Source organism: Boleophthalmus pectinirostris, unplaced genomic scaffold, assembly GCF_026225935.1.
Source record: "Boleophthalmus pectinirostris isolate CB_2022bp ecotype Guang Dong unplaced genomic scaffold, ASM2622593v1 HiC_scaffold_21, whole genome shotgun sequence".
NCBI lineage: Eukaryota > Metazoa > Chordata > Actinopteri > Gobiiformes > Gobiidae > Boleophthalmus > Boleophthalmus pectinirostris.
The window spans coordinates 20,055,347-20,079,465 of NW_026571175.1; the positions used below are offsets into that span (position 1 = coordinate 20,055,347).

The 24,119-nt window shown below is 39.6% G+C and overlaps 2 protein-coding genes across 5 annotated transcripts in view; one reads left to right on the plus strand and one right to left on the minus strand.

Moving 5' to 3' along the window:
• atxn1a (ataxin 1a) overlaps positions 1 to 14,239 on the plus strand; it is a 60,508-nt gene extending 46,269 nt beyond the window's left edge. For all 3 annotated transcript variants that reach the window (XM_055157087.1, XM_020932540.2, XM_020932539.2), the window contains 2 exons: positions 4,511 to 6,482; positions 8,359 to 14,239. In XM_055157087.1, the coding sequence (XP_055013062.1) occupies positions 4,860 to 6,482; positions 8,359 to 8,841 (2,106 nt within the window). In that variant the 5' untranslated portion in view covers positions 4,511 to 4,859 and the 3' untranslated portion in view covers positions 8,842 to 14,239. The remainder of the gene's footprint in view (positions 1 to 4,510; positions 6,483 to 8,358) is intronic.
• Positions 14,240 to 14,705: 466 nt separating this feature from the next.
• Positions 14,706 to 21,194, minus strand: gmpr (guanosine monophosphate reductase). Of its 2 annotated transcripts, XM_055157089.1 has the most exons (10): positions 21,129 to 21,194; positions 20,118 to 20,206; positions 18,461 to 18,580; positions 18,255 to 18,338; positions 17,577 to 17,750; positions 17,419 to 17,500; positions 16,636 to 16,742; positions 16,455 to 16,497; positions 16,095 to 16,254; positions 14,706 to 15,287 (listed from the first exon to the last, which is right to left on the minus strand). In XM_055157089.1, the coding sequence occupies exons 2-10, from the start codon at positions 20,202 to 20,204 to the stop codon at positions 15,107 to 15,109; spliced, it is 1,038 nt and encodes a 345-aa protein (XP_055013064.1). In that variant the 5' UTR covers positions 20,205 to 20,206; positions 21,129 to 21,194; the 3' UTR covers positions 14,706 to 15,106. The 2 variants fall into 2 exon arrangements, with proteins under 2 accessions (XP_055013064.1, XP_020788417.1); XM_020932758.2 differs by lacking the exon at positions 21,129 to 21,194 and having other exon boundaries at positions 20,118 to 20,728.
• Between the last annotated feature and the right edge of the window lie 2,925 nt (positions 21,195 to 24,119).

Consider the following 24,119-nt stretch of genomic DNA (forward strand, 5'->3'; position numbering starts at 1 on the left):
GCTATAATAGCACTTGAGCATAATCGGTATTTTAAAACATCTAAGATACTGTTGGGATGTTATGACTATTGTTTGCTGTTTATTTGAGTTTCCTTAGTGGGAGACCTTCGTGTTACGTGCTTGTGCTCACACCGCAGACACCCACAGTCGTATGTATGCACAAACACTGATGACTAATAAACCAGGCTTGAGTCAGGTCCAAACAGGAGGAAGTGTCACACAGAGGGGAGAGAGTAATCCAGCAGCACAGACTATATTTAGAGAGAGAGAACACAGCACACTGCTCTTATCTCTTTGATCAACATTATGATTATGAGCAGGTCTACAGTTTAAATCTTCTCAATCTGCAGCTACTAGGACGTTTAAACTTGGGGGTCAAACATTGTAGTGATGCATTAATACATTACTGCTTAGGGCTGGGTATCATTAAGAATTTGCCGATATGATACATATCTCGATAGAGTGCATTTTTGATTCGATACGATATATTTCAAATTGATTCGATACAGTTCAATAAAAACTGAAGGCCATATCACTGCTGTGAGTCTAAAAGTCTTTGTTAAACCACTTCTTGTGCAAAGTGAATATGAAACACACCCATTTTAATCATCAAAACAGTGAATATGTCAGATGTGTCACATAAACAAGTTTCTTTTCACTAAACAAGCAACAAAACTGTAGCTCTGTAACAAAATAATTTAGTAAAATATACAAAAAAATACTCTTGGCGATATATATCGATACAGCAGCCCACGATATCGATACTGTATCATCATATTAAACAATACGATATATCAATATTTCAGTATTTTTGCACACCCTTATGACTGGTATCAGATATCAGTGCCGATATTGAAAATTTTAGTGTATTAGATATTGGTGCCAAGATACTGGCCCAGTCGATATCCCATTTTGGTCTGTAAATTGGTGTAAAACGATGATTTGAAAATATGTGCCCTAAACACTTTGTAATATTGAACTTCAAAGCTGTCCGGTAATTACTTCATATGATAAATAACACAATAACAAAACACATTTGGATAATTTGTTTGCCATACACCATTTGTGTTTTATTTATGTTTCCTGTCTCTACCCTGGTATAGGTCGATGTCGGATAACGGCAGATACTTGAATCAACATCGGTATCGAACATAAAAAGCTGGATCAGTGCTTCCCTATAAATTGCAGTACATTATGGTTCATTGCTTCCTATCAGAAGTTTGCTCTTGTTCCTTTTTTGTTAAACTTATTGTGAAAGCAATTCAAAACATGTCTTGAATGGCCAAAAGTTTGTAAAAAAAAAAAAAAAAAAAAAAAGTTTATACTAAAGCTATTATTAACAATACTATAAACTCTGTCTCAAACCCTCTCTTGCAAAAACTGACTTGCGAAACATTTACTTAATTAGACAACTAAATGCTTAAATTAAATCTTTTGTGAAGTATGTTGTTACTTAAACATTCACACATAATAATAATTTCTTCTGCCTGACAACCAGTGGTCCGACTTAATGCAATTCTTGATGTAAATGTCCTTTTCTGTAAATAGATTTCTATAAAAGGCATAAATATTTGTGCCATTTATTGCTAATGGTTATACAAGATAAGCAGCTGTGCAATGGGTGTAGTTGAATGTTATGAGACCTTGGCCGACCCTTTGTTCAGAGAAAAGACTGTGTAACTTGCCCATTACGGAAAACTACCTTTTCACAGAACACTTAACCCACATCTGCCAAAAAAGCATGGGATTAACCTGTGAAAGTGTAACAGAAACAATAGCATTTGGCATTACATCATATTCCTGTAAGTCCTTTCTCAATGACACAGAGGTTAGTTGATACTGGGTGTTTGGATGATGGCCGCGCAGTGGTATAATGGCGTTCCGTGATTGTCCCTGGTCATTCTCTGGAGATTAGTCTTGGAGAAGTGAGTCATTGTGCAGTGTGGTGAGAGACTGAAGCACATAGAGGGCACAGAGGTAGAGTTTCAGGTGATCTGATCTGCCCTCTCTCCTCATCAGACACACTACAAACTCAGCAAGATTCAGGTGACACTGCTTTTCACTCACAGTGTGGCAGTCAAGCAAGGAATACACTCTTTTCTGCTAATGTAGGTCAGTGGCTGGTGTGATTCCCATAGAGCTTTTACTATCTTCAATACTTTATAGAGATAATTCAGTGAACTAATTTGAACTTGTAGCCTATTCCATTAACTCTGTGTACAGTAAAAGCTACATTAAGACACTGGAGCACGGCTTCATTGTTATGTTCTGTCAATAAAAGCCATTTAGATTCACTAGTTCACTTATATCTACAAACACTGGATTGCCCTATTGTCTGCCTCCCTTTAGCCCTCCACATAAAACTATCAAGAACTGAGCAGTGTAGCCTGACCAAGCAAGACTACACACTATTCCTAAACTTATATATATTCCTGAATGATACAAGAACATTTGAGAAATGTCTTCCACATTTTAGAGATATACGCTACATATACCAACGTATGACAGGATAAGTGTCACATTGAAAAAATAAATTATGCAGGAGCTACGAGAATAAAAATCATAAAATTTTAACATTAAAGTTTTAATTTAAAGAGAATAAAGTAGGAGAGAAGAGAATAAAGAATAAAGACTACGACTTTATTCTTGTAATATTTCTTTGGACTATGGACTCTCGTAAAATTATGACATTTAATTCTCGTAACACCCGGATATTTAGTTTTTTTAATGTGACACTTATATTCCATCGCACAGCTGTGATTGGATTAGCATTTTATGTTCGTAAGAGTCACTGTGTGCCTGATTCCAGACCTTCCTGTGTTTAAACAGAAATTAGAGGGCGATGCCAAACTAGGATGCACTACAGTTGCTAAGGTTCCTGATTCCGTACTAAAATAAGACTATAAAAGGACATAGATTATACATAAATAATTTGTCAGTCAGAGTTTTATAAAAGGTATTATTCCCCTGACTGTATCCTCTTACACCTCATAAGTACAATATTTCTCCATATAACAAAGTGAGGTGTCAGGGCTGTGCCTGTAGATAAAAGCTGTGAGCACTGGCAGCAGGAGCCCTCAGTGGTTTTAGGAGAGGCTCTGATATGACAGCTCTGTGACATGTCGGGGATCTGAGAGCTCCTACAGTTTATTATCACTTCTATTATCAGCTTGTAGACAGCCGTGTCTTCCTCTGCATTTGGGTTGTATTTCCTTGTATTTGCCATGTATTTGAATGATGTATTTGTGTTCAAATATCCATCATGGTACTACCACAAAGTACGCTCGAAAACCCTCTGAATTACAGAGACCACTACACTACCAGTCAAAAGTTTGAACTGTCTCATTCTGTATGTGTACTACTTTTGATATACATACAGAAGACATCAAATATATGAAATAAGATGTTGTTTTTTGTATATAGAAATATTCAAATCCTCAAATTACCCATGTCATGTATTTTGCTTCATGTATTTGATTATATATATATTTCAATATATATGTATCTAAAACATAGTAGTAAGAACAAGTTGTAAGAACAAAGAAACAAAACGCTGAATGAGATGGTGAGTCCAAACTTTTGACTGGTAGTTTAAGTCAAATCCATATTTTTAAATCAAGCCAGCTTTGTCTTGTTTTCACAGGTAGACCACAGTCTCTTTTGGTCATAGTTACAAAATGAAATTATGTAAGTAACATTGCTGACTGTGACACTAAATGTTTGCATCTATACTGCCTCGTCTTTGTGAGAATAAACTGCATGCTTGTAAGGTGTTTGCATATATCATATAACACAAACATGCACTTACATTCGAAGACAAATTTGCATCTACGTACATTTGCATACAAGCCACATATTTAAACCAGAGACTTTCGTAGTATGGGCTCGGACAGCAACCGTAAAAACTTTCTTCTAATTTCTCACCATAACAGAGAATTCTTTTGCCTTTAAGGGTTGTGCTAACTCTGCTCTTCTGCTGTACATTTATAGTCTGTGAGGAAGTAACTAATACTTGACCCACTTTCAAAGGAGTCTTTAACTTCAAAAATAGATGTTCCACTTGATGTATTTGAGTGTAAACTTGGGGAAAAGAGAATCTGTCAGCATAAATGAAAGTCTATGAGAGTAACCACAGAGGAGTGCGTTGGGGCAGAGCTGGTGCTTGTACATTATTTATGGGATTCTCTCCAAACGCTCCATATTCTGCAGCAGGGATTCTCTTGAACAGATGGTTCACCAGTGTAAATGTTGTAGTACATACCTTGGGAAAGGGGAGTGCGTTACTTCTGAATGCCATTGCAAAGAGCCATATGTTGAGAATGTTGTAAGCTAGATATCTGTAACACAAACCTTATCTTTGTTGTTATATAGACCGGAGCCTTTCCTCAACTTGTTTCAACATAATTTTTCTTTGTTAATTGGTTTACTTTAATCTGTTTTGGGTGTTTAAATTGTTGGATACATCTACATTCTAGATTTCCCTAACATCCGGCATGTTTGTGTGTTGTAGGATTTCTCCGTGTGTGGGCAGACTTCCTGTTGAAGGGAAATGATTCCTCATGAAGAGCGGCGCACTTGGCCCGTCGCTAAGGGCGACAGCAGCAGGTGTGACGTCGTGATGCTCTCCCTCCACAACACTCAGACCACACCCAACAATCGCTAAGGAACACCCAGCAACCAACAACCAACAACCAACCCAGACCAGCCTCTCCCTCTCACCAACCGCCCTTCATCTAAGTCTGACTCTGTGTGCTTTCTTTGGTGTAACAGATTTAATACAGACACAAGGTAGAATAATTAATTAAGGCAAGACTATTGAAAGGAACTGAACCAGGATTTTGTGTGGAGCTGACATCAATATGAAGTCCAACCAGGAACGAAGTAAAGAATGTTTGCCCCCAAAGAAGAGGGAGATTCCTTCTAGCACAATACCATCAGACCGGCACTCATCCCCCGTTATGGCGCCCCCTAGTGATGTTCCCCGCTCAGAGAACCTGCCGTGGCTGATGGGTGGTAACAGCGAAGGGGCGAACCGTAGCACCTCTCAGTCGGAATACAAGCCCCTCTCCTCCACTACAGACACTTTCCCCTCTTCTTCTTCAGTCAGGCCAGTTTCATCACTCCCCACACTGTACACATCTCCCCAAAGCACCGCTGGAGGGACAGTCCACTACACACAGCTGCCTCCAAACCTACAGTTCATCGCCTCCCCATACCCCACATCGTACCCAGGCTATATCCCCTCGCAGATATTCCCCCCTCCTCCGCCTCCACCCCAGAGACCCCCACACACAGAGAGACCCCCTCACACCCACACAGAGACGATTCACACCAAACCAGAGCGCTCCTCCAGCCGCACCTCCATGCCCCCACCCTCTACAGACTCTGTTGCACCGCACCACTTACATCACCGAACAGCTCCTTCTGCACACCACCATGCACCCCATTCACTGCACTCCCAGCATGCACTGGGGCATGGCATGTCTCAAGTTTTGCTGCAGTATGCAGATGGGCCCCCACGAAAAGATGAAGGGGGATCTAGAACTCGAGAGCTTCATAATGGAGAGGTGGAACGTGGGCGACGGTTTGAGTCAAAGTCTGGGAACAAGTTGCGGGACTCATATGAAGCTCGTTCACGTGTTTTGTCATCAGACTACACTACCCATGATCCTTCTGGGCTCAGAATATCTAGCATGCTTATGCCCAACAGCCACAGTGACCACCATTTGCCCAGATCTAGTCCTGATAAGCATTCATCTTCACATGTGGAGAGAGGTAGCATTGTTTCAGGCAAACCAGTCAGGACCCCTTCATCGTCCGGCAGCACGTCCACGTTTACGTTTCCAGCCCCTCCCCCTCCCAGTGTGGATAGTCCAAAACCCCCCCAGACTGTGATCCAGACCACACACAGCTCTACAGAACCACTGTCCCTGGGCCTGCCCTTCCCCCAGCAGCCCATAATCGGGTACATTGCGGGGGCTCAGCACTGCCTCCCTCAACACTTGCTCATTCCTGGTGCCCAGCCCGTCATCATCCCTGTGAGCGGGGCAGTCACTTCTCTGGATGCGTCCCGGGTTGCCTCGTCCACCCAGGCTGCACCCTTCCCCACCAAAACAGACCCTCTGGGCTCACCCGCGGGCGTGTACCAGGCCTCCGCTGGGACTGTGGTCCAGGGACAGCTTCATCTCCCCATCATCCCTGCTTCTCAAGGACTGGTCTCTTCTTCTGGACCTCCTGCCTCTGCCTCTAACACCTCTCTGCCCCACGCGCTGCCTCCGTATTTCATCAAGGGCTCCATCATCCAGCTGGCGGATGGCGAGCTGAAGCGCGTTGAGGACCTGAAGACGGAGGACTTCATCCAGAGCGCAGAGATCAGTAGCGAACTCAAGATTGACTCCTCCACCGTGGAGCGCATCGAGGGCAGTCGCACCTCCCCTAACCTCGCTGTGGTGCAGTTCGCAGTGGGCGAGCATCGAGCGCAGGTGAGAACTATACTTTTAAAAGTACATTAATAAACTTATGAAATGTGACGCTCCTCTAACTGCACTTTATACTTCATTGGTTCACTGCTTTTTCTTTACCTTGCACTCTCAAAGTATATTGAGTTCAAATTTATATTTTCAGAATCACATTTACTGAAGGCATTGACTTTTGGAGTAACTATATACAAGTTTTCTTATGAAGATTGATTTATAACAGACCTAACATTATCTAAATAAACAAACTAAAGAATCATAAATACCCACACTCACACACATTGACATGCCCAGATTGTGAGCAGTATCTTTGAGGTCTCATGTAAAGTTCTGATAATGCATCTCATATGACTTAGCTGTATCTTGTCCGCCCACTCCACACATCTCCAGCGCCTCTCCGCCTCCAGCCCCTCTTTGATGGTGTATCCCACAAAAGCTGACCACTGTTCAAAGACTTCAGCTTCTCTTTTGTACTCCCCCAGTGGCCCTACACTTACTCTTTCTGAGAAGAGCTTGTAACTTTGAGTCAGCCTCAGAGGAGAAAAGAGGAGAGAAATGAAATGGAAGATTACATAATACAGGAGGGAAAATATTGCTTGGCACTTGCTTTCAAAGACTGTTCAGTATTGATTTGAATTGTTCTTGGCAGTGTTCTCACACACTACACACTTCATGGTACAGTCTTTTGCTACATACGTTGTTATGCTCTCATGTTAAGATCCAGCGCTTTCAACAACTATAACGTAATGGAGAAAAAAATCCTTATAATATAATTGACAAAGTAATGTTAAAGGTGCACAGTGTAATTTCTCTGTTAGGGTGTCCACCATTTACTTGTCTCAGTGGAGATGCTGCTTTGCCTGTAATGTTCCACAGTATGGCATTAAACTTTTGCCTTTATTTAAATTTTTTGATTTACTGCTCATATATACCTTAAACCTGCTTGTCTCCATGAATATAGATGAGTATAATGCCATACTGTGAAACATTCACAACAAACCAGTAACATCTCCATGGAGGCAAGCAGATGACAACACTCAGTTAGAAAAGTTACATAGTGCATCTTTAAATTGTATTAAAGGTAAGTATTTTGGATTTATCACTGTTGATAGAAAAGTTGTGAGAAGTTGTGTGAAAAGTTTAAAGGTTTTAAGACAACAGTTTTCGTAATGCATTTGAGTAATTTTATTATATTACTTCCATTGCATTTCCAATAAATAGCCATTAATTTGTTTTCAGTATAGACTGTATAAAAAAGTGGACTAAGCGAATATGACACCTACAGCATTCAGCACCGTAAATATAGAGCCAGGTTATGACGGACAAAATAGCAAAAAAAGACCCACCAGGATCCTGTAGAGCAGATTAATACAAACATTTTATGGCCAAAATGATGAAGCTCACAGCAGCAGTTACAGAGAAAGGGGCCACACTATTCCAGTGTAAGTCAATGGGAGCCATGGTCAAAAGGAGCCGGAAGAGCCGCATGCGAACTTCCTATTTAGAACGTGGCAGCAAGTGCATTAGCTATGTCCATTTATGGTTGACTTAAAGGTGCACTGTGTAACTTCTAAAGTGGAGATTTCTTTGCCAGGAATGTTCCACAGTATCAATATCTCCCTTGAATTTGTTCAATTACAGGTGTTTTATAGCTCAAAAATACCTGAGAAAATTAATTCTTCATGTGCTGGCTTGCTTCTTCATAGACCTGACCATTAACCAGTCTCCATTGTGATTTCCATACTGTAGAATAATCAAGGCATAAGAATAAAATTTCCATGGAGACAATCAGGTGACAAACCTTCCACCAGAAAAGTTACATAGTGCACCTTTAATCAGTAAATCCTTGTGAAATATTACTCAGTTTTCTCCTGTCTCTTAGGTGAATGTGGAAGTCCTGGCCGAGTACCCCTTCTTTGTCTTTGGCCAGGGCTGGTCTTCATGTTGCCCCGATCGGACAACTCAGCTCCTGGAATTGCCTTGCACTAAACTATCTGTGGGCGACGTCTGTATCTCTCTCACCTTAAAAAACGTGAGGAACGGCTCTTTAAAGAAACCTTTGGAGCTCGCCACCCTGCCTCTCAAACCCCCAAACCACCGCTCAGGCCAGAAGGAGAACGGACTTAATCAGAGAGGAAGCAGTGGGAATGTGGAAAACGGAGAGATCCCATTTGGGGAGAGACAAGGCCAAGGCGAGGAGGGTTCTAGGAGGCAGTCCAGTAGCAGGAAGAGGAGGTGGTCTGCTCCAGAGGGTCGCACAGTGGAGCGATCAGAGGAGGAACCCCCTGTTACTCTGCCCAAACCCAACTTCATTCCTCACCAAGTCAAAGTCAGCATCGAAGGAAGGTCCAACATCGGCAAGTGAGGAGCGCAGCAAGGAGACTTTTACAGGAAAAAATGTCCACTTCATGTTTAGGTTTTTTATATTTTCTGTCTTGAATACTGTACTAAAATGACATCCAGTGAGCAGTAAGACAATTTGTTTAGAAAATTTCTGTATAAAAAGCAGTGGGTGGAATTCTTTTAAGTATTGGTTCATTGGTGGCGTATGGTGCACTGGGGTAACTCTCAAAACTACGTATAACATAAGATAATTTAACTATTTTATGTTATATCACTCCAATTGGCAACACATCTTTTCCAGTTGAATTTTTCAATGCAATTCAATGATTTGCATATTGAATTGGCAGATGCCCTTCCTGACACTACTCTCTATGTTTATGTGGGCATCATGGTAAAACATGCGTATGTCTGTACAACCATCAGTATGCACCAGTGTGCCACACAAAAGACTGGGAATACAAATTTAATTTTTCACTCTATCCTTACCATAGTTCTTAAAATGATTGTCAGTACTATAAATTCAGGGGTCTTTATAGTTCTAGATTGAACCTAGGAGTTACCTAACTGAATACTCACAACACACTGAGATGACACACACCGCTGTCATCATAACCAACGTTACTACAATGTATTTTTTTAATCAGCATGGCTGCAAGGGATATCAAGACAGAAACTACTTGCCTATCACGGTCACCGCGCAGTCCACACCTTATTGATGTCTTTATTCACACAGTACTGTATGTTTTTAGATTTTTTTTCTTTTATTGTGCGTCAAGGGTGGAAAGTAGCAACAGCACTTTGGAAAGTCTTTGGAAAAAAATTGAAGGCTCATTTTTGGTGAATGTGGGAAATGTGTGAGCAGAAGTGCCAAGGGATCACAAAGAAAGGGATTCGAAAAGATTAAAATCCCATTCAGGCGACTGTTATTGACAAAGTGATGATGGCTTTAAGAATGTTTGAATAGAGGAAACTCATATTGGAATGTGATCTAAGAGTTTGGTAACTGATATGAGTGTATAATACTATACTGCTGCCCTGAAAATAATATGTTTTAGCCCATTAGAGCTGAAGGGCGGCATGATGTAGTTGTGCCTGTTGGTGTCTGTCCATACACAACGTAACCATAGATACACCATCCAACAATAACATCAAAGACACTAGCGGACTGACAATGCTAACAGAGGACGGTAACAGGAAGTGCTAAAAAGACGTCGTCCTCTCTGTAGTGCGCTGTCTGTGTGGCTGGGAGTATGTACTTTGAAAAGAATATAAACATTTGATTCTAAATGTCCAGTGTTTCTATGTAAAATCTTTTACTTAAGAGAATCATGCAATTTGCACATTGTCGGGAGGATGGAGTTTAGTAGTAACTTTTATTTTTTTTAAATGACCCTGTCCTGAATGGAGGCCTAGACCACTGACACGTTGGACAAAGAAAGCAGATTTTGTGTGTGTAATTTGTAAGGGGAATGATTAAGAAAAATGGTATGTTTTACGGTAGGGCCCAATTTGGGACAGGAGCCATTTGTGCTATTGGCCAACTAAACCCTGATTTGCTCAGATGTAGCAGTTACCTCATCAGATGTGCTAGTAGGTTTGGTTTTGCACAAGACTAGGTCGGAGGTTTATCTTGAATGAAAGGTAAGCTTTTATTTAGAGCCTCTTTGGAGAGCAGGAGATGATGTAACCTAAGGTGTTTTTCCCCCAGAATGCAGTTGGAGTTGGAAAAGTTTTGTCTAATACTGCCTTCAAATGTAAGTCATAGGAAATAGTGGTAACTCTTTATAACAGTGGTGAATGAATGGCTTCTCAATGACCTTAGTTAGCAACAGTAATTACAAAGAATATTAGAATCAGAATATCATGTTTTCTTCACAAAGCAATGCAACTGAAAAGCCATATATTTGAAAACACAATTGCTCCCCGATCTCGTAAAAAGAAGAGTAAAAAAACCATGAAGTGTACAAGAAATCAATATAAATAAAGGCTCATTGATTGATACTGAAATAGTTTTGATAGCAATGGTCAGTGATATTATAGTGAGTGACAGTATGTTGTTCAGTGCCAAGTGCATCTGGTATGGTATATGGTTTACAACAGGTTGCTGCATGAAGCTGGAGATAACAAAAACAGAGCAGTGAGTGGTTGAGTTTTTTATGTTGGAGGTTTGCTTTTAGATATGGGACGTTTTGCACCCAATAGGTGTTATAGACAGATGAGTGAGTCTGTTTAGAGTTTCATAAATTTTGCTTTATTTTTGTAATGCAACAGGGTTTTGTGTCACCGCATTTTTGTATCTTTTTTTCTTGTCCCGTTGAGCAGTAAATTAGTGTCCACTTGGTTGTCAACCTTTGTGTCTCCCCACCTCACTAACAAAACTCCATTTAGAAACAAAACTTTCCAACCATTTTATCATCAAATTCAAAATAGTTTAAGAACTAGCCAAAGCAATATTTTCGTATGATTCAGGCACATTCCACTCGAGTTATCTGCAATAAACATTGAACAATAATCTCCTTTTGTGAGCTAACCAAAATCTCCCCACAGAAAAATCATGTATGAGCTTGCATCATAAATCATTCAGGAATTGCAGTAGTAGACGTAGTAGTAATTGTAGTAGTGATAGTACTAGAAGTAGTATTTCAGGGAGTCATATATATGCAGTAACTACAATCACACAACCCGCTGAACCTCGTGTGTCGCTAAAGTGTGCCTCTGCGTAGTAACCTCGTCAATCATTAAGTTTTTTTCTTCAGGTACCCGCGCGAATAGCCAGCCTCGAGAAAGCACCTTCTGCTAAAGGCCAAGCAATCAATGAAACCCTCAAAAGACAACCGTTAGCTACCTGACTATCTGTCCACCCCCACTACTCACCTACATCCTCAATAAGAGACTATACAAGCAATCAGCTGGAGGAAGAGAAGGAGCATAGACAGTTGAAATAGTCGGCCTACAGCATTGTTTTAGCCAGACTCCAATTGGACACCTCCTCCAAAAATGTCTTAAAGTGCATCAAAACAAAGTAAGTATCAAAAGAAAAGTAAAGCCAATAGCCACAGTAGTATCTGAAAAAATACATGTCCACTTTGTAAATTATGCAAGGTGTAACTTTTGTGTTGGAGAGTCCGTCACATGCTTTTCTCCATGGGGATGTTCTTGCTTTGTCTGGAATGTACCATGTACCGTATTTTATTAAACTTTTCTATCATCAAACAGACCAAGTTCCAGGACAGAACTCTGGTGAAGCAGGAATGTTGTTTTTTGGTTGTAAGGTAGAGCTGTTTAATGTCATACTGCGGAATATTCCAGGCAGAGCAATGACATATCCATGGAAACAAGCAGGTGAAGAATCCCCAGCCACAAATTTGCACAGTTTACTTTTATTCAGAACTAGCCACTCACTCAAAAGTATTGTAGCCTCTGTGTCCTCTATTTTAACTGTCTATGGGAATACACCTTTTAGATTTTTAAGTTATTTTATTTTTAGGTATGTCCCTACCCCTCTTTACCCAAAATGTTCGAGACAATGTGCAATATTATCATTTTTGTCCCCCTCCTCTTGCCGTGCCAAGTGTATGTAGCAGACTCCAGTGTCTAATCCCTGAAATGGCTTGTCCGGAGTCGTCATGTGATGTCTGTCTACCCTCTCTTTCCCCTTTCCCCTCCCAGCCCCCTCACCTGTGTCTCTGTGTGTGTATGCAGCAACCTAAATGTGTATGGTTGTGATTCATAGTGCGTGTTTTCTTCTATAATCATCTGTGCGCTCAAAACCTTGACCCTCAAAAGGTTGGAGGTATTGCACACAGAAAAAAATAACCTCATTGCTTGTGGGGACCACTTTTTATAAAAAAGTAAAAAAAAATATGTAAAAATACAAAAAATATATATCAATAAACCAACAGAGATGCACATGTAAGTAGTTGTAAAAGACTTGATAATTTCAGCACTTTCTAAAAATCCTAGGGCGGGCTTTGGTGTCTCTGACTGATACCCTGCCTAGGGGTAACATTCATTCAAAAACAGACAGAGAATGAAAAAGGGGGTGATTATGGAGAGGGATGTTTGAGATGTAATGTTTTGCACATCACCTGCCCTGTAACCGTGTGTTTCTCTGTCTGAGCTCCATCTCACTTGGCGCGTTCTTGGGTCCAACGGGCCAAGGTGTTGTTGGGTGGTTCCTTGGTTCTTTTTTAGGAATTTCTCATGGAATGCATCCCTATTCTTTAGTCAGGTTTGTGGGATATTTACTCCACTTATAGCAGGAGATCAGGCTGTGCCGCTATATATCTGGTTCACATTTGAAATTTGGAGTGAATTGGCACAGTTTGGCTTTGCATTATAATATCGGTGCACACGCAAACCTCCTTCTATGTTTGCATTACTTTCTGGTGCAGAAGCTTTCTATCTGGTTTTTAGTCTCCTTGTAGCACTCATTATAATGTCAGGGGACTGAAAACTATGTCGAATGTGTCATTGTTGAGTTATAGACAAGCTTCCTCACTGTAGGAAACACTGCTAATGTTCTTGTATAAAATTGGCTTCTTGCACAAACTTGACAAATAAATGAATGTGGCGTGTGAGCTTGTGACTTTTTGATCCGAAAAAAGCATGTGTGCTCTTGATGTTTGTACTTTACTTTTTTGCAAAAAGGATGTGTTCTTTTGGCACTTTGTTGTTTTAAAAGTGAACAGAATTTGATCAGGATTCCTTTTATTTTATTTTTTTTTTCTTTCTTTGTTTTTCTTGTTAAATGTCCATAGCGCTGGATAACCAACTCAGGCAGAAAGAAGAACTTGTAGAGGCTCACTTAACTGTTTAGTGTCACCCCAATCAATTTACATGGTGGGCTGTTTGATATGGGTTATAAGATATGTAAATTTCTTACATATAATTTGATATGATTAACTAATGACATTATTGACAATAACTATAAATTATTATTATGATACTCTCTGTATTATGCTGGAGATGGCTTGGATCGCTCTCCATTGAACTTTTAACTTTGGGCCTGCTATTCTGCAAGGCGAAAAACACTTCAACGGAGGACAGCCATTGTGACCTTTGACCCTGCCCACTGCCACAGAATGGGCGGGGCTTATGTTTTCGGATGCGCTCACGTGGATGGGTTCCTTGTTGTGAACACTCAGCTCCAAAGGCTGCGCTGCGGACTTGTTCCTCTGCTCACCCGCGACACTGGACTGGACTGAGCGACACGGGAGCAGAGACAGTGTGGCCAGCAGGGGGCGCTCACAGCAGCTCCTAGCCAATGTGTTTGTACTATATTGTACTCACCAAGTCCCTGTGTCTCACCACCCCTTTGCTTTAGAGCATTGGAGAATCCCTGTTGGTGTATGTATTTGACATCTGTACAAATGCACCTCTTTGAAAACGAAATGAAACCTTGACATATCTGGAGTAAATGAGCGTGTTTTCTTTTGATCAAAAAGACATCTAAATTACAAGACAGAATTGTTAACTATTTGGACAATTGCAGCCATCATTCATAAATTGTACGCCCTACACTTAAGACAAGATTACAGTATTTAGGAGTGACGCCTTTTGAATGTGCCCTATGTTTAAAATCTGTAATTGCTGAGCATATTACATGATAACAAAAACTGTCAAAAAGTCTGCTGTCAGCACACATGAACTGAATGAACTGAACTGAATGAGCCATGAAATATCATTTAGTATGTTTCTGAACCCAACCTATCAACTAAAGTCTCCACATTTCCAAAGTTTATGTTTGGATATTTGTTTCAAAGGTGAATTGCCTGTGAGATTATATTCGTCCCAATTTTACCTTATGACAATCATTTTCTAAAATATAAACAAAAAGTAGTCAACATACAGTTAAATTAATCACAGAAGACCCAACAGCACAGGTGACATTAGCAGCAGGTCCTGCATGCATTTATTGCAACATTTTTTCCAGTGAAGTCCACTGGTTCTTGCATATTCAGTTCCATATTTCCAGCAATTGAACAGATAGCAGCACTGTCACTTTACCTCTATACAGTTCAGGTATTTTCTTTGTCAATGATTATGTTCACTGTAATGGCTTATTTTAAGACACAAACATTCTATCCTTTTAGACCATTAACATTTGTTAAACTTTAAATAAAATTTTAAAGTGGGACTACAGACAAGCAGACCAGGCAACTTCTGAGAGTGAATTTCCTGAGATTGACCATGTGGCCCTAAAATACCATTATTTTAACTCCACATTCAGACTTTGATATCATTACAATGCATAATATGTTGGTGTATAAGGCATGCTGGGTCCACTAGGTGAACATTTGGCTGGACTGTTGCGTGACACGGATGAAAGTGGTCCTTCGGCTGAGCTCCTTAAGTTTGGCTGCTCCCACATATGTGCAGGTGGAGCGCAGGCCTCCCAACACGTCCCGTATGGTGTCCTCTACATCGCCCTTATACGGGACCTGCACTGTTCTGCCCTCTGATGCTCTGCAGGAGAAACAGAAGAGACAAGCAATGGTGAGAGATAATGTTTCCAATATTTACTGCACATTGTAGCAGGAGTGGGTCACACTGACTAATTGTGAAAGCATGTAATGTAAAAAAAAAAATCTAATCACTGGTTAAAATAAACCAAAATAGGACAATGGTTTTACTTAAAAGGTGCACTATTTAACTTTTCTAAGAGAGGGCAGGGCTACTTGTTTGCTTTAATGTTATTGCTTTGTCTTGAGCAGGCATGTCCAAACTATGGTCCGGGGACCAAATGCGGCCTTTATACCATTTTTTTTCGGTTCTCAGGCTTCCAGGTAAACTGTACCAAATTACCTTCAGCAGTACTTTTTTTGCACGTTTATTGGAAAATCTATCTTGATAAAGCCCATTTTAAATATTTAGTGTGTGCTTTTGAGCATCTAAGCTTTAATAAAGGTCTCATGGCTCATTCTAACATGTTAAAAATCCACATATTTCAATTATTCAATGTGTTTGGCCATTGATGAAGTTTGGACACTCCTGGTCTAGAGTGTCCCACACTATGGCATTATTCTATTTATCTTCATGAAGACAAGCAGGTGAAGTTAAGTTCTAGACACATTTTAATAGCAATACTTAACAAAGACATTCAAACAGAAAGTACGAGGGACTGACTGGTCAGACAAATAAACTATATCTCTCCTCTGCTGTTCACCAATCATGCTAAAATTATCACAAACATTGGAAAGCTGATGTAATTCATGCACAAACAGGTAGGTCACTGTGTGCTGATCACTGTTAGTTATTGTTTCTTTTGCTTACCTGTATTCAGCAACTCCCCCAACATATTTCTTCATGGCTGTGTCCGAGCTCATGCCGTAGAACATTTTGAATTTCTTGCCGTCCTTTTCAATGACCTCCCCGGAGCACTGGTCATGTCCTGCCAACATTCCCCCCATCATCACAAAGTCTGCTCCTGCCCCTGAAATACACATGACCACAGCACGCAATCATTAATATGAGGTTTCAGTTTCCTGTTTGTAGATGCCATTTTGAGTTTGACTTTAAATATATATATATACTGATTTGAATGGATAATTGCTATGGCAAGTCTCTATGAATAAACATCAGTTCTGTTTTTGACAAAAAACAAACATATCTTTATAGCAAAATATTACTCACCAAATGCTTTAGCTACATCTCCAGGACAACTGCAACCTCCATCCTTAACAGAGAAAAGAAAATGCAGTTGTTACATTTTAGTATTGAGTATAAGCCTGAAATAAACAATAGCTCCCTCTGGTGGACACACAGAGAGCACAGCAGATAATGCCGTGAATTCAGAGTAGCAGCAGCATCTTACAGATATGATGTGTCCTTTGAGACCATGAGCTGAATCTGCACACTCGATGACTGCACTGAGCTGAGGGTAGCCCACTCCTGTCTTTATCCTTGTTGTGCACACTGAACCTGCATCAAACACATGTTTACACAATTAAAGAGGCACTATGTAATTTTTCTATTGATGGTTCCACCACATGCTTGTCCCTAGGGGTATGCAAAAATATCAAAATATCGATACACTTATCGATATCGTGGGCTGAGTCTTGTTGCTTGTATGGAGGTAAGAAACTTGTTTATGCAACACATTTGACATTTTCATTGTTTTGATGATTAAAATGTTTGTGTTTCATTTTAACTTTGCAAAAGAAATGATTTAACAAAGACTTTTAGTATTACAGCCATGATTTAGCCATTATTTTTTATTGAACTGTATGCGATTGAAATCAATTTGAAATGTGTCGTATTGAACCAAAAGTGCACTGTATCACGGTATGTATCATATCGTGGCCTATGTACCCTATCGGCAACTTCTTAATAATACCCAGCTCAACTTGTCCCCAGATGGAGATGTTATTGGTTTGCCTGGCATGTTCCACAATACCGTATCCATTATAGTACCGATGAGCAAGGTCACTTCTCCACAGATCTGACCTGTAACTTGTCCTGATGGCTTGTGGAACATTACATGCAAAGCATTAAAATCTATGGAGCCAAGCTGGTGGTGGACCCTTCTCCAGAAAAATGACCTAGTTGCCATAGTTTAATGATATGTAACTTCAGTTCTACTTTCATGAATACATACCTGGTCCAATTCCTACTTTGATTATGTCCGCCCCAGTTAGGATCAGCTCCTCCACCATTTCTCCTGTCACCACGTTACCAGCCTGAAAACACACTAAAACAATCATACCTCATATAAAGTATAGTGCACAAGAACAAGAATGTACCATTGTCTCTTACCATGATGGTGTGTTTAGGGAACTTCTCTCTGACGGTTCTCACAAACTCTACAAAGTACTCAGAGTAGCCATTGGCCACGTCCAGACAGATGTATTTGAGGGCAGGAATAGCTTCTAGAATGGCACAGAGCTTTTCTAAGTCTGCTTTTCCACTCCCAGAGCTGGCTGCCACATGCTAAGGAAAATTAATGTATGGTTAAAAATAATTTAGTAAAATAGTATGAGACAATTTTGATCTAGTATAAGCAAAATTGACCTTTAAGTTGTGTTAAAATGTTCAAAAACGTACCTGAAGTTGTGTTTTTTCCATTCAAATGTTTGAGTAATCCTTTGTTATTAGCCTGTCTATATCTCCAAAGCTCAATATGCTCTGTTCCAACTTGTGATGTCATGTAGTAGTAGTTTTCAAGTTAACGGTGACTTTTTACCTTTTGTTCAGTAGAGATTGGCAATTCCAGGGTTGAAAGTATCCAAATGATTCTAGTGAAGGTGTATGGAGTTTAATGGCATCACAATGTGGAACAGTTTGCTATTTGAAAGAAGAACTCAACCTAAATATGAAGGATTTGTGTGTTAAACATGATTGAAACTAAACAAATCTCCAGGTATGTTTGTGATGAGGAAACAATATTATAACATAGATGAGACAATAAGGGCCCTTTAATCACAAAACATTTACCTCAATACATTCAGGATTTTTTTCAGCAAAGTTTTTCCAGTCTTCTACCGAGTAGTGTTTATGAATAGCTGTGAAGAGTGTGTGCTGGAAACAGGAGAGACAGACAGGAAGATCAGAGATAACAGCAATACATTATAACTGATGGCCTCCTTAATCAGTAAACAAAAATAGTCCATCCTGTTATTGGTAAGTTATTTTGGACTCACTTTGCTGAGAACCTGTGCCATCTCAAAGGTCCCGGTGGTGTCCATATTGGCAGCGATGATGGGGATTCCAGTGTATGTCTGTTTGGAGTTACGGAATGTGTAGGTCCTTGTGAGGTCCACCTGGAGATGAAGTAAAAAAAGTATAATTTATTTGTGTTGATTATAAGGGCTGTTTAATGAATCCCATTTTAAATCAATATTATGTTATTTCTAATTGTCAATGATAGGTTTGGTCTTTTTTGATAGAGGCCTGCAGCCAATCCTCTGTCAGTAAAAGTGTGTGGTTTGGAGCAGAGTTCAGACTTTATAGGAAGATTTTTTTTTTTTTTTTTTTTTGTAAAATGGCAATGAAGTTGAATAAATTGGAAGCCAATAAGACAAAATAAAACTGAATTGAAAATCGTGATGGTTCAATACGGGGAATAAAATTGTGATACATTAATAGTTAATTAGCATATATAATATCAGCTCATGTTTATCTTTTACATCATTATAAACATGAAATACAGATTCATTTACAAAACCATCCAAAAGGTAGATTTAGCATTAGTTTTGTTGCCTGGTTGTTTTGCTAAAATTTGCTGTACAGTACTGCCCCTATGAGTTTGAGATGAGTTTGAGGGTGGCTTTATTAAGTAGTTAAGTGACTGGGAAGGAGTCCAGTCATGCACTTCCAATGTCTCCATAAACTAAATCAATACTAACTTCCTCTTCTGACTGAGCAGAAATACACATTTGCACAAGTTAATGTAAGTATAGTATAACATTTGATATTAATTATTAATTTTTTTTATTATATTAAGATTTGCAGTATTTAAATTCTAAAAATTAATATGATAAATAGTATAATTATTACATAATTGATATAATAAGAATCACTTATCTTCTACAAACTCTCCTGGATTAAAAATATTTTATACCAAATACTGTACACGTTCATCCTAAAATAACCAGTCTAGACGACTACTCTTGTTGGTATGTTGTTTACCTCATTGAGTAAGTGTGTGATTACATCAGTGTGTTCTTTCCATTGAACTCTTATCTGTGATTTTAAATGAATATAACATTGTGTAGATATCTGTTGTCTGTGGAATGTGCACTGCCCCACTGTACCACACTGCTCTATTTTTAAACAGGTTTCTGAGAACGCTCCCATGTTGTCTCATGTTGCTCTCCAAACTGCCACCAGCTCCACTCAGCTCTGATATCTGGGCCTGTCACCGTTGTCCTTGATCCAGGGAGAGCATGTTTACAAAGAGTAAGAGCAATAAATAAATTATAATGAGACTTTAGGTGGTCCTGACATTAACATACAAAACCATAAATAAGCATCCACTGTCTGTGCTAGTGGCATTTGTCAGCTTGTGATGAAAACCTTTTGGCCAAGTCATGTCACCTGTCATGAAGGTCATGCCACCATTACAGTATTTTCCACCACCTACATCTATGAAAGAATTCTAACTAATGAAGAGAAGCTTGTTGCATAATCTTCTATGTGTTAAGGTGTTCAGTTCTGCCTCTTCTCTCACCTACACAGCATCTGTGTGTGTGTCTGTTATTCCAGTCACGTCCCTCTTCAAAGGAGACTGAGTGCCTCAGTGTCCTTTGGGCTGCAGTGGTGAATCAGCAGTATTAAACAAAGTACTTTAGCTCTGACCTCTGAGCGACTTTTGAGGCTGCTCCTCTTGGGTCTGAACAGCACATCTTTGAAGTCCAGTTTGAGGTCCGCGTCCACACGAGGCATGTCTGCGCTCCAGAAGAAGGATGAAGACCAGGATGAAGAAGATGCAGAGGAGAGTCTTCTGAGCACAGCAGCAGCAGCAGTGGTCAGTGGTCCCAAACCACAACCACCAAACCCGAACCTCCAGACGGCCAGCGTATTTATACCAAAGGGGGGCCCTGCCTCGCCCCGGCCCCCATGACTGTATTTGGGCCTGGACTCCTCTCTCCCCCCTCTCCTCTCTCCTAGAGCAGAGTGGCAGCAGCAGCAGTGTCCAGGCTGGCAGAGCCGCCAGGCTGTCACTGCTGCAGTGTGTGCTGCAGTGTGAAAGAGCACACCTGCTGTCCACTCGGGGCATTACGGCTGGAACACACATCACATGAGACAGGTCTGCATGGTCTGCAAGGTCCATCAAGTGGATCAATTATAGGCTGACTAACGAGAAAGAGAGAGGACTGCTCTGAGCAAACAGCACTCAAGCAACACGTGTAAGGGCTAAAAATAGTACCTATATCATATATAGAGAAAATAGACCTATTCTGCAACTCAGTCTTATTGACTTGAGACTTGGGGACCCAAATGCAAAGACTTTTTAATAAAAAACAAATACGCCTAATAATAGCCTAATAACAAAATAGTTGCATGGAAAGCTATTTCTCAGGAGGTTGACTTTTGCGATGCATTACAATATTTAGTCAGTAGATGTCAGCACAGACAAAGAGACCACAGGCGACTCAAAGGCGCGCGCGAGAGCTGTTTCCTGGCAACTACTTGCTCCTTTTGATGAACAAACTTTGATCATTACTGTAAAACCATTAGAGCTCTTTAAAACCCGAGCAAGCATCATCAGTGGCATCTTGAATTTGAATACACGAAGATAGATTATAAGGTCTGTAAAAATAATAACAATCTTTGAAATGACATGCAAAGTTAAAGCGGGTCACCTACTGCTCTCCAGCTCTGGTCACTCTGTGTGAACAGATAACAAGCCGCTGACCTGGTGCAGTTATAAACCATTCAAGATAAGAGAGAGACAGACGCACACAGCCAGCTGTGCTCAGGTGTTAGCCTGCATGCTACAGATGTAGCTCTAAGTAGGTGAAAGGTCAATGTGACGTTTTTTTTTTTTTGTTTTTTTTTTTCAGTTTTTCGTTTTTTTTTTTTTTTTTTTTGTTTTTTTTTTGTTTTGTTTTTTTTTGTTTTTTTTTTTTTTGTGTTTTTTTCCTTTTTCCTTGTAGGCCCATTATTTCACTCTTTTCAGATTGATAACTCGGTCTCAGTCTGAGATATACACACACACATATACATACATACATACATACACACACGCACACACACACACACACACACACCACACACACACATACACACGGCTGCTGGTCCTGTCTGGCAAACTTTATTCACTTATCACATCAACTAGAGCCACAAGCATTTTATTGTCAGTCAAGTCCCAAGCTTAGATAAACGGGGAGCACGGGCATACGGTGGGAGAATACGCCGTACTTCATATCAGTAACTCTCCAGAAACTTCCACTCTAGGCCAAGTCCTTTAAAACCTACATTAGAGTTTAGCCATATTACATCACAACATTCGAGAAAGAATACATTTATAAAATTGAGCTGTAGGACAGGTCAGAATTGTATGGTGGATTTAACAGTTTAAGTAGGGCCTATCACATTTCACATTGCGTGTACTGGTTTATGGTTAATATCTCTGTAATTACTGGGCCTACACACAAGACACAAAAACTGGCACACACTTGAAAGTCCTATCATTAAAGGGAAGAAATGCCTGTGGCTCTTGTTGATAAAGTTTGCCAGACAAGAGCCAGCAGCCATGAGTTTAGGTGCTGTCCATGACACAACCCAAATAGCCTAGTTTAGATAGACTGTTTACTCTGATCTAAAACTTCCTGGGACAAAGCAAAGAAAAGCCTGGTATGCAGCTGGGGCACAAATTGGCCTGCAAAGATGCCACTAACATTTACCCAAGGAGAAAACATCCTTCTGTCATATAAACCAGCAGATGTACACAGCATGGTATGGGCAGGGTGAAACTGGTTCCAGTCTTTGATGTTTGGTCCTTGGCATGACTTAAAACAACGCTTCTTACAAATTCTACTTGTTTTTCTTTGTGACAGGTGATGAAAACTGGGGAGTCTCTTACATCAGGGATTTAGACCTACTTTAAGCCTCTGCAAGATCAGAGCGTGCTTCAGAAAGTGCTCATCTAGTGACATACTTTTCAGTAAGAGGGTGCTGATAAGTGTGAAATGCCTTAAACAAGCTACTTCTTCAGGGAAATAGGTCGAATGCAGTTCAGTGGACTTGAGTACAATGAGCAGATGTAGCATTACCTGTTTATTTATATGCAGATTACCTGCTCACATTTTCTGACCACTGGTACTTTGGATCACTGCAGACTGTTAATCAGTGGTGGAAGAAGTACTTAATTTTGTTACTTAAGTAAAAATACAGATACTGGACCAAACATAAACATCACATAAAACAATCAACTTAAGTAAAAGAATTAAGGTACCTGTTTGAAAATGTACTTAATAGTAAAATGCAAAAGTATTTTGCGCAGATTTTGAGGTCTAATAAAGCTTCAAATGTAGCCATGTTAATAGTTTAGTCTTTATTTGAAGGGACAATGTACAGACATTAAGCTCATAAAAACATGTTGAGATTATAGCTAAACAGCTATTTTCCATCTGCAGTCTCTAATAAGGCTTTGTGCTGAATTTCAACAGAAACAATGGAATGGAATTAGCAGCTTTTATTTGTATAGTTTTTTTTTACCCAAACACACTACATGTGTTAAAAAAAAAAAAAAAAAAAAAAGCCCTCAGCCTTTTCTGCTGATCTCAAATTATAATAAAAAGTACTTTTCTGTCCTGTAATAGTAAAAGTAAAAAGTATCCATTTTAAAACTTATGTTAAGTACAGAGACCTAAAATGTATTCTTAAGCACTGTACTCTATTACATTTACTTCATTATGTCCCACCACTGCTGTTAAAACCATAAGAGCTGAAGTTTTGGGGGTGCTCCGTCCTGTTTCCCTGACATCAGTTGTCAAAATAACAAGGCTACAAACTTCCAAAAAAATAAAAATAAAATAATCTACTTATGAAATAAATCCAGTCCATGATTAATTAAAATAAATAAATTGACTGCAGTATTGTGGTTCATTTCCATAGGTTTGAGTGATGAAAAATTACAAATTTTCTATGGATAGTGAAAAGCGTTCTCTAACAGGAAACTGAAAGCCAGGAACAGTTTTCAGTTTTCATTAAATGATCTTTGAAGAATCTATGATCTAAAGTGGCATTAAAAAAGCATTTCAAAATTAGTCATACATGCAGCAGATGTTTAAGGGAGGGGTGTGAAGAATGCAACATTAGCTCAAAACATGTGACTGAGATGAATCCAAAGGCAATTCAGTGGAAAAACTGGCAATATCTTGGCTACTATACAGGTACAATTTGTTTACTCGAAAAGAAATGTCACAAAACACACATGTATTAAAACTAGTCCAATGGCAGACCAACATTCAGATTGATTTGATTTTTGTTTTCACTCATTGCTCATGAATTATAAAGGTTAATTAAAGAGTTAGATAAAAGAATTAAATGTTTCTGCTCGAGTATACTCAACTTTTGAACTCCTAATACCATGACACATTCTACAGTAGGCCTGGCTGTCTTAAGTGACTTTCCATTTCATTCACTGAATCACATTTCAGTTCAAAAACAATACGAAAGTTTAGGTTTTCTTTTCCATTAACTCCAATATAATGTCTTTTTTCCAGTGTTTTCTTGTATTTGATATTTGGAGCTTATCTTTATTGGCACATTAAACAATATATTTGTGTGTTGAAGTAGATCAAGATTATGATTATAACCTGCATAGTTTTCTTGTAAATGTGTCTCAACAGC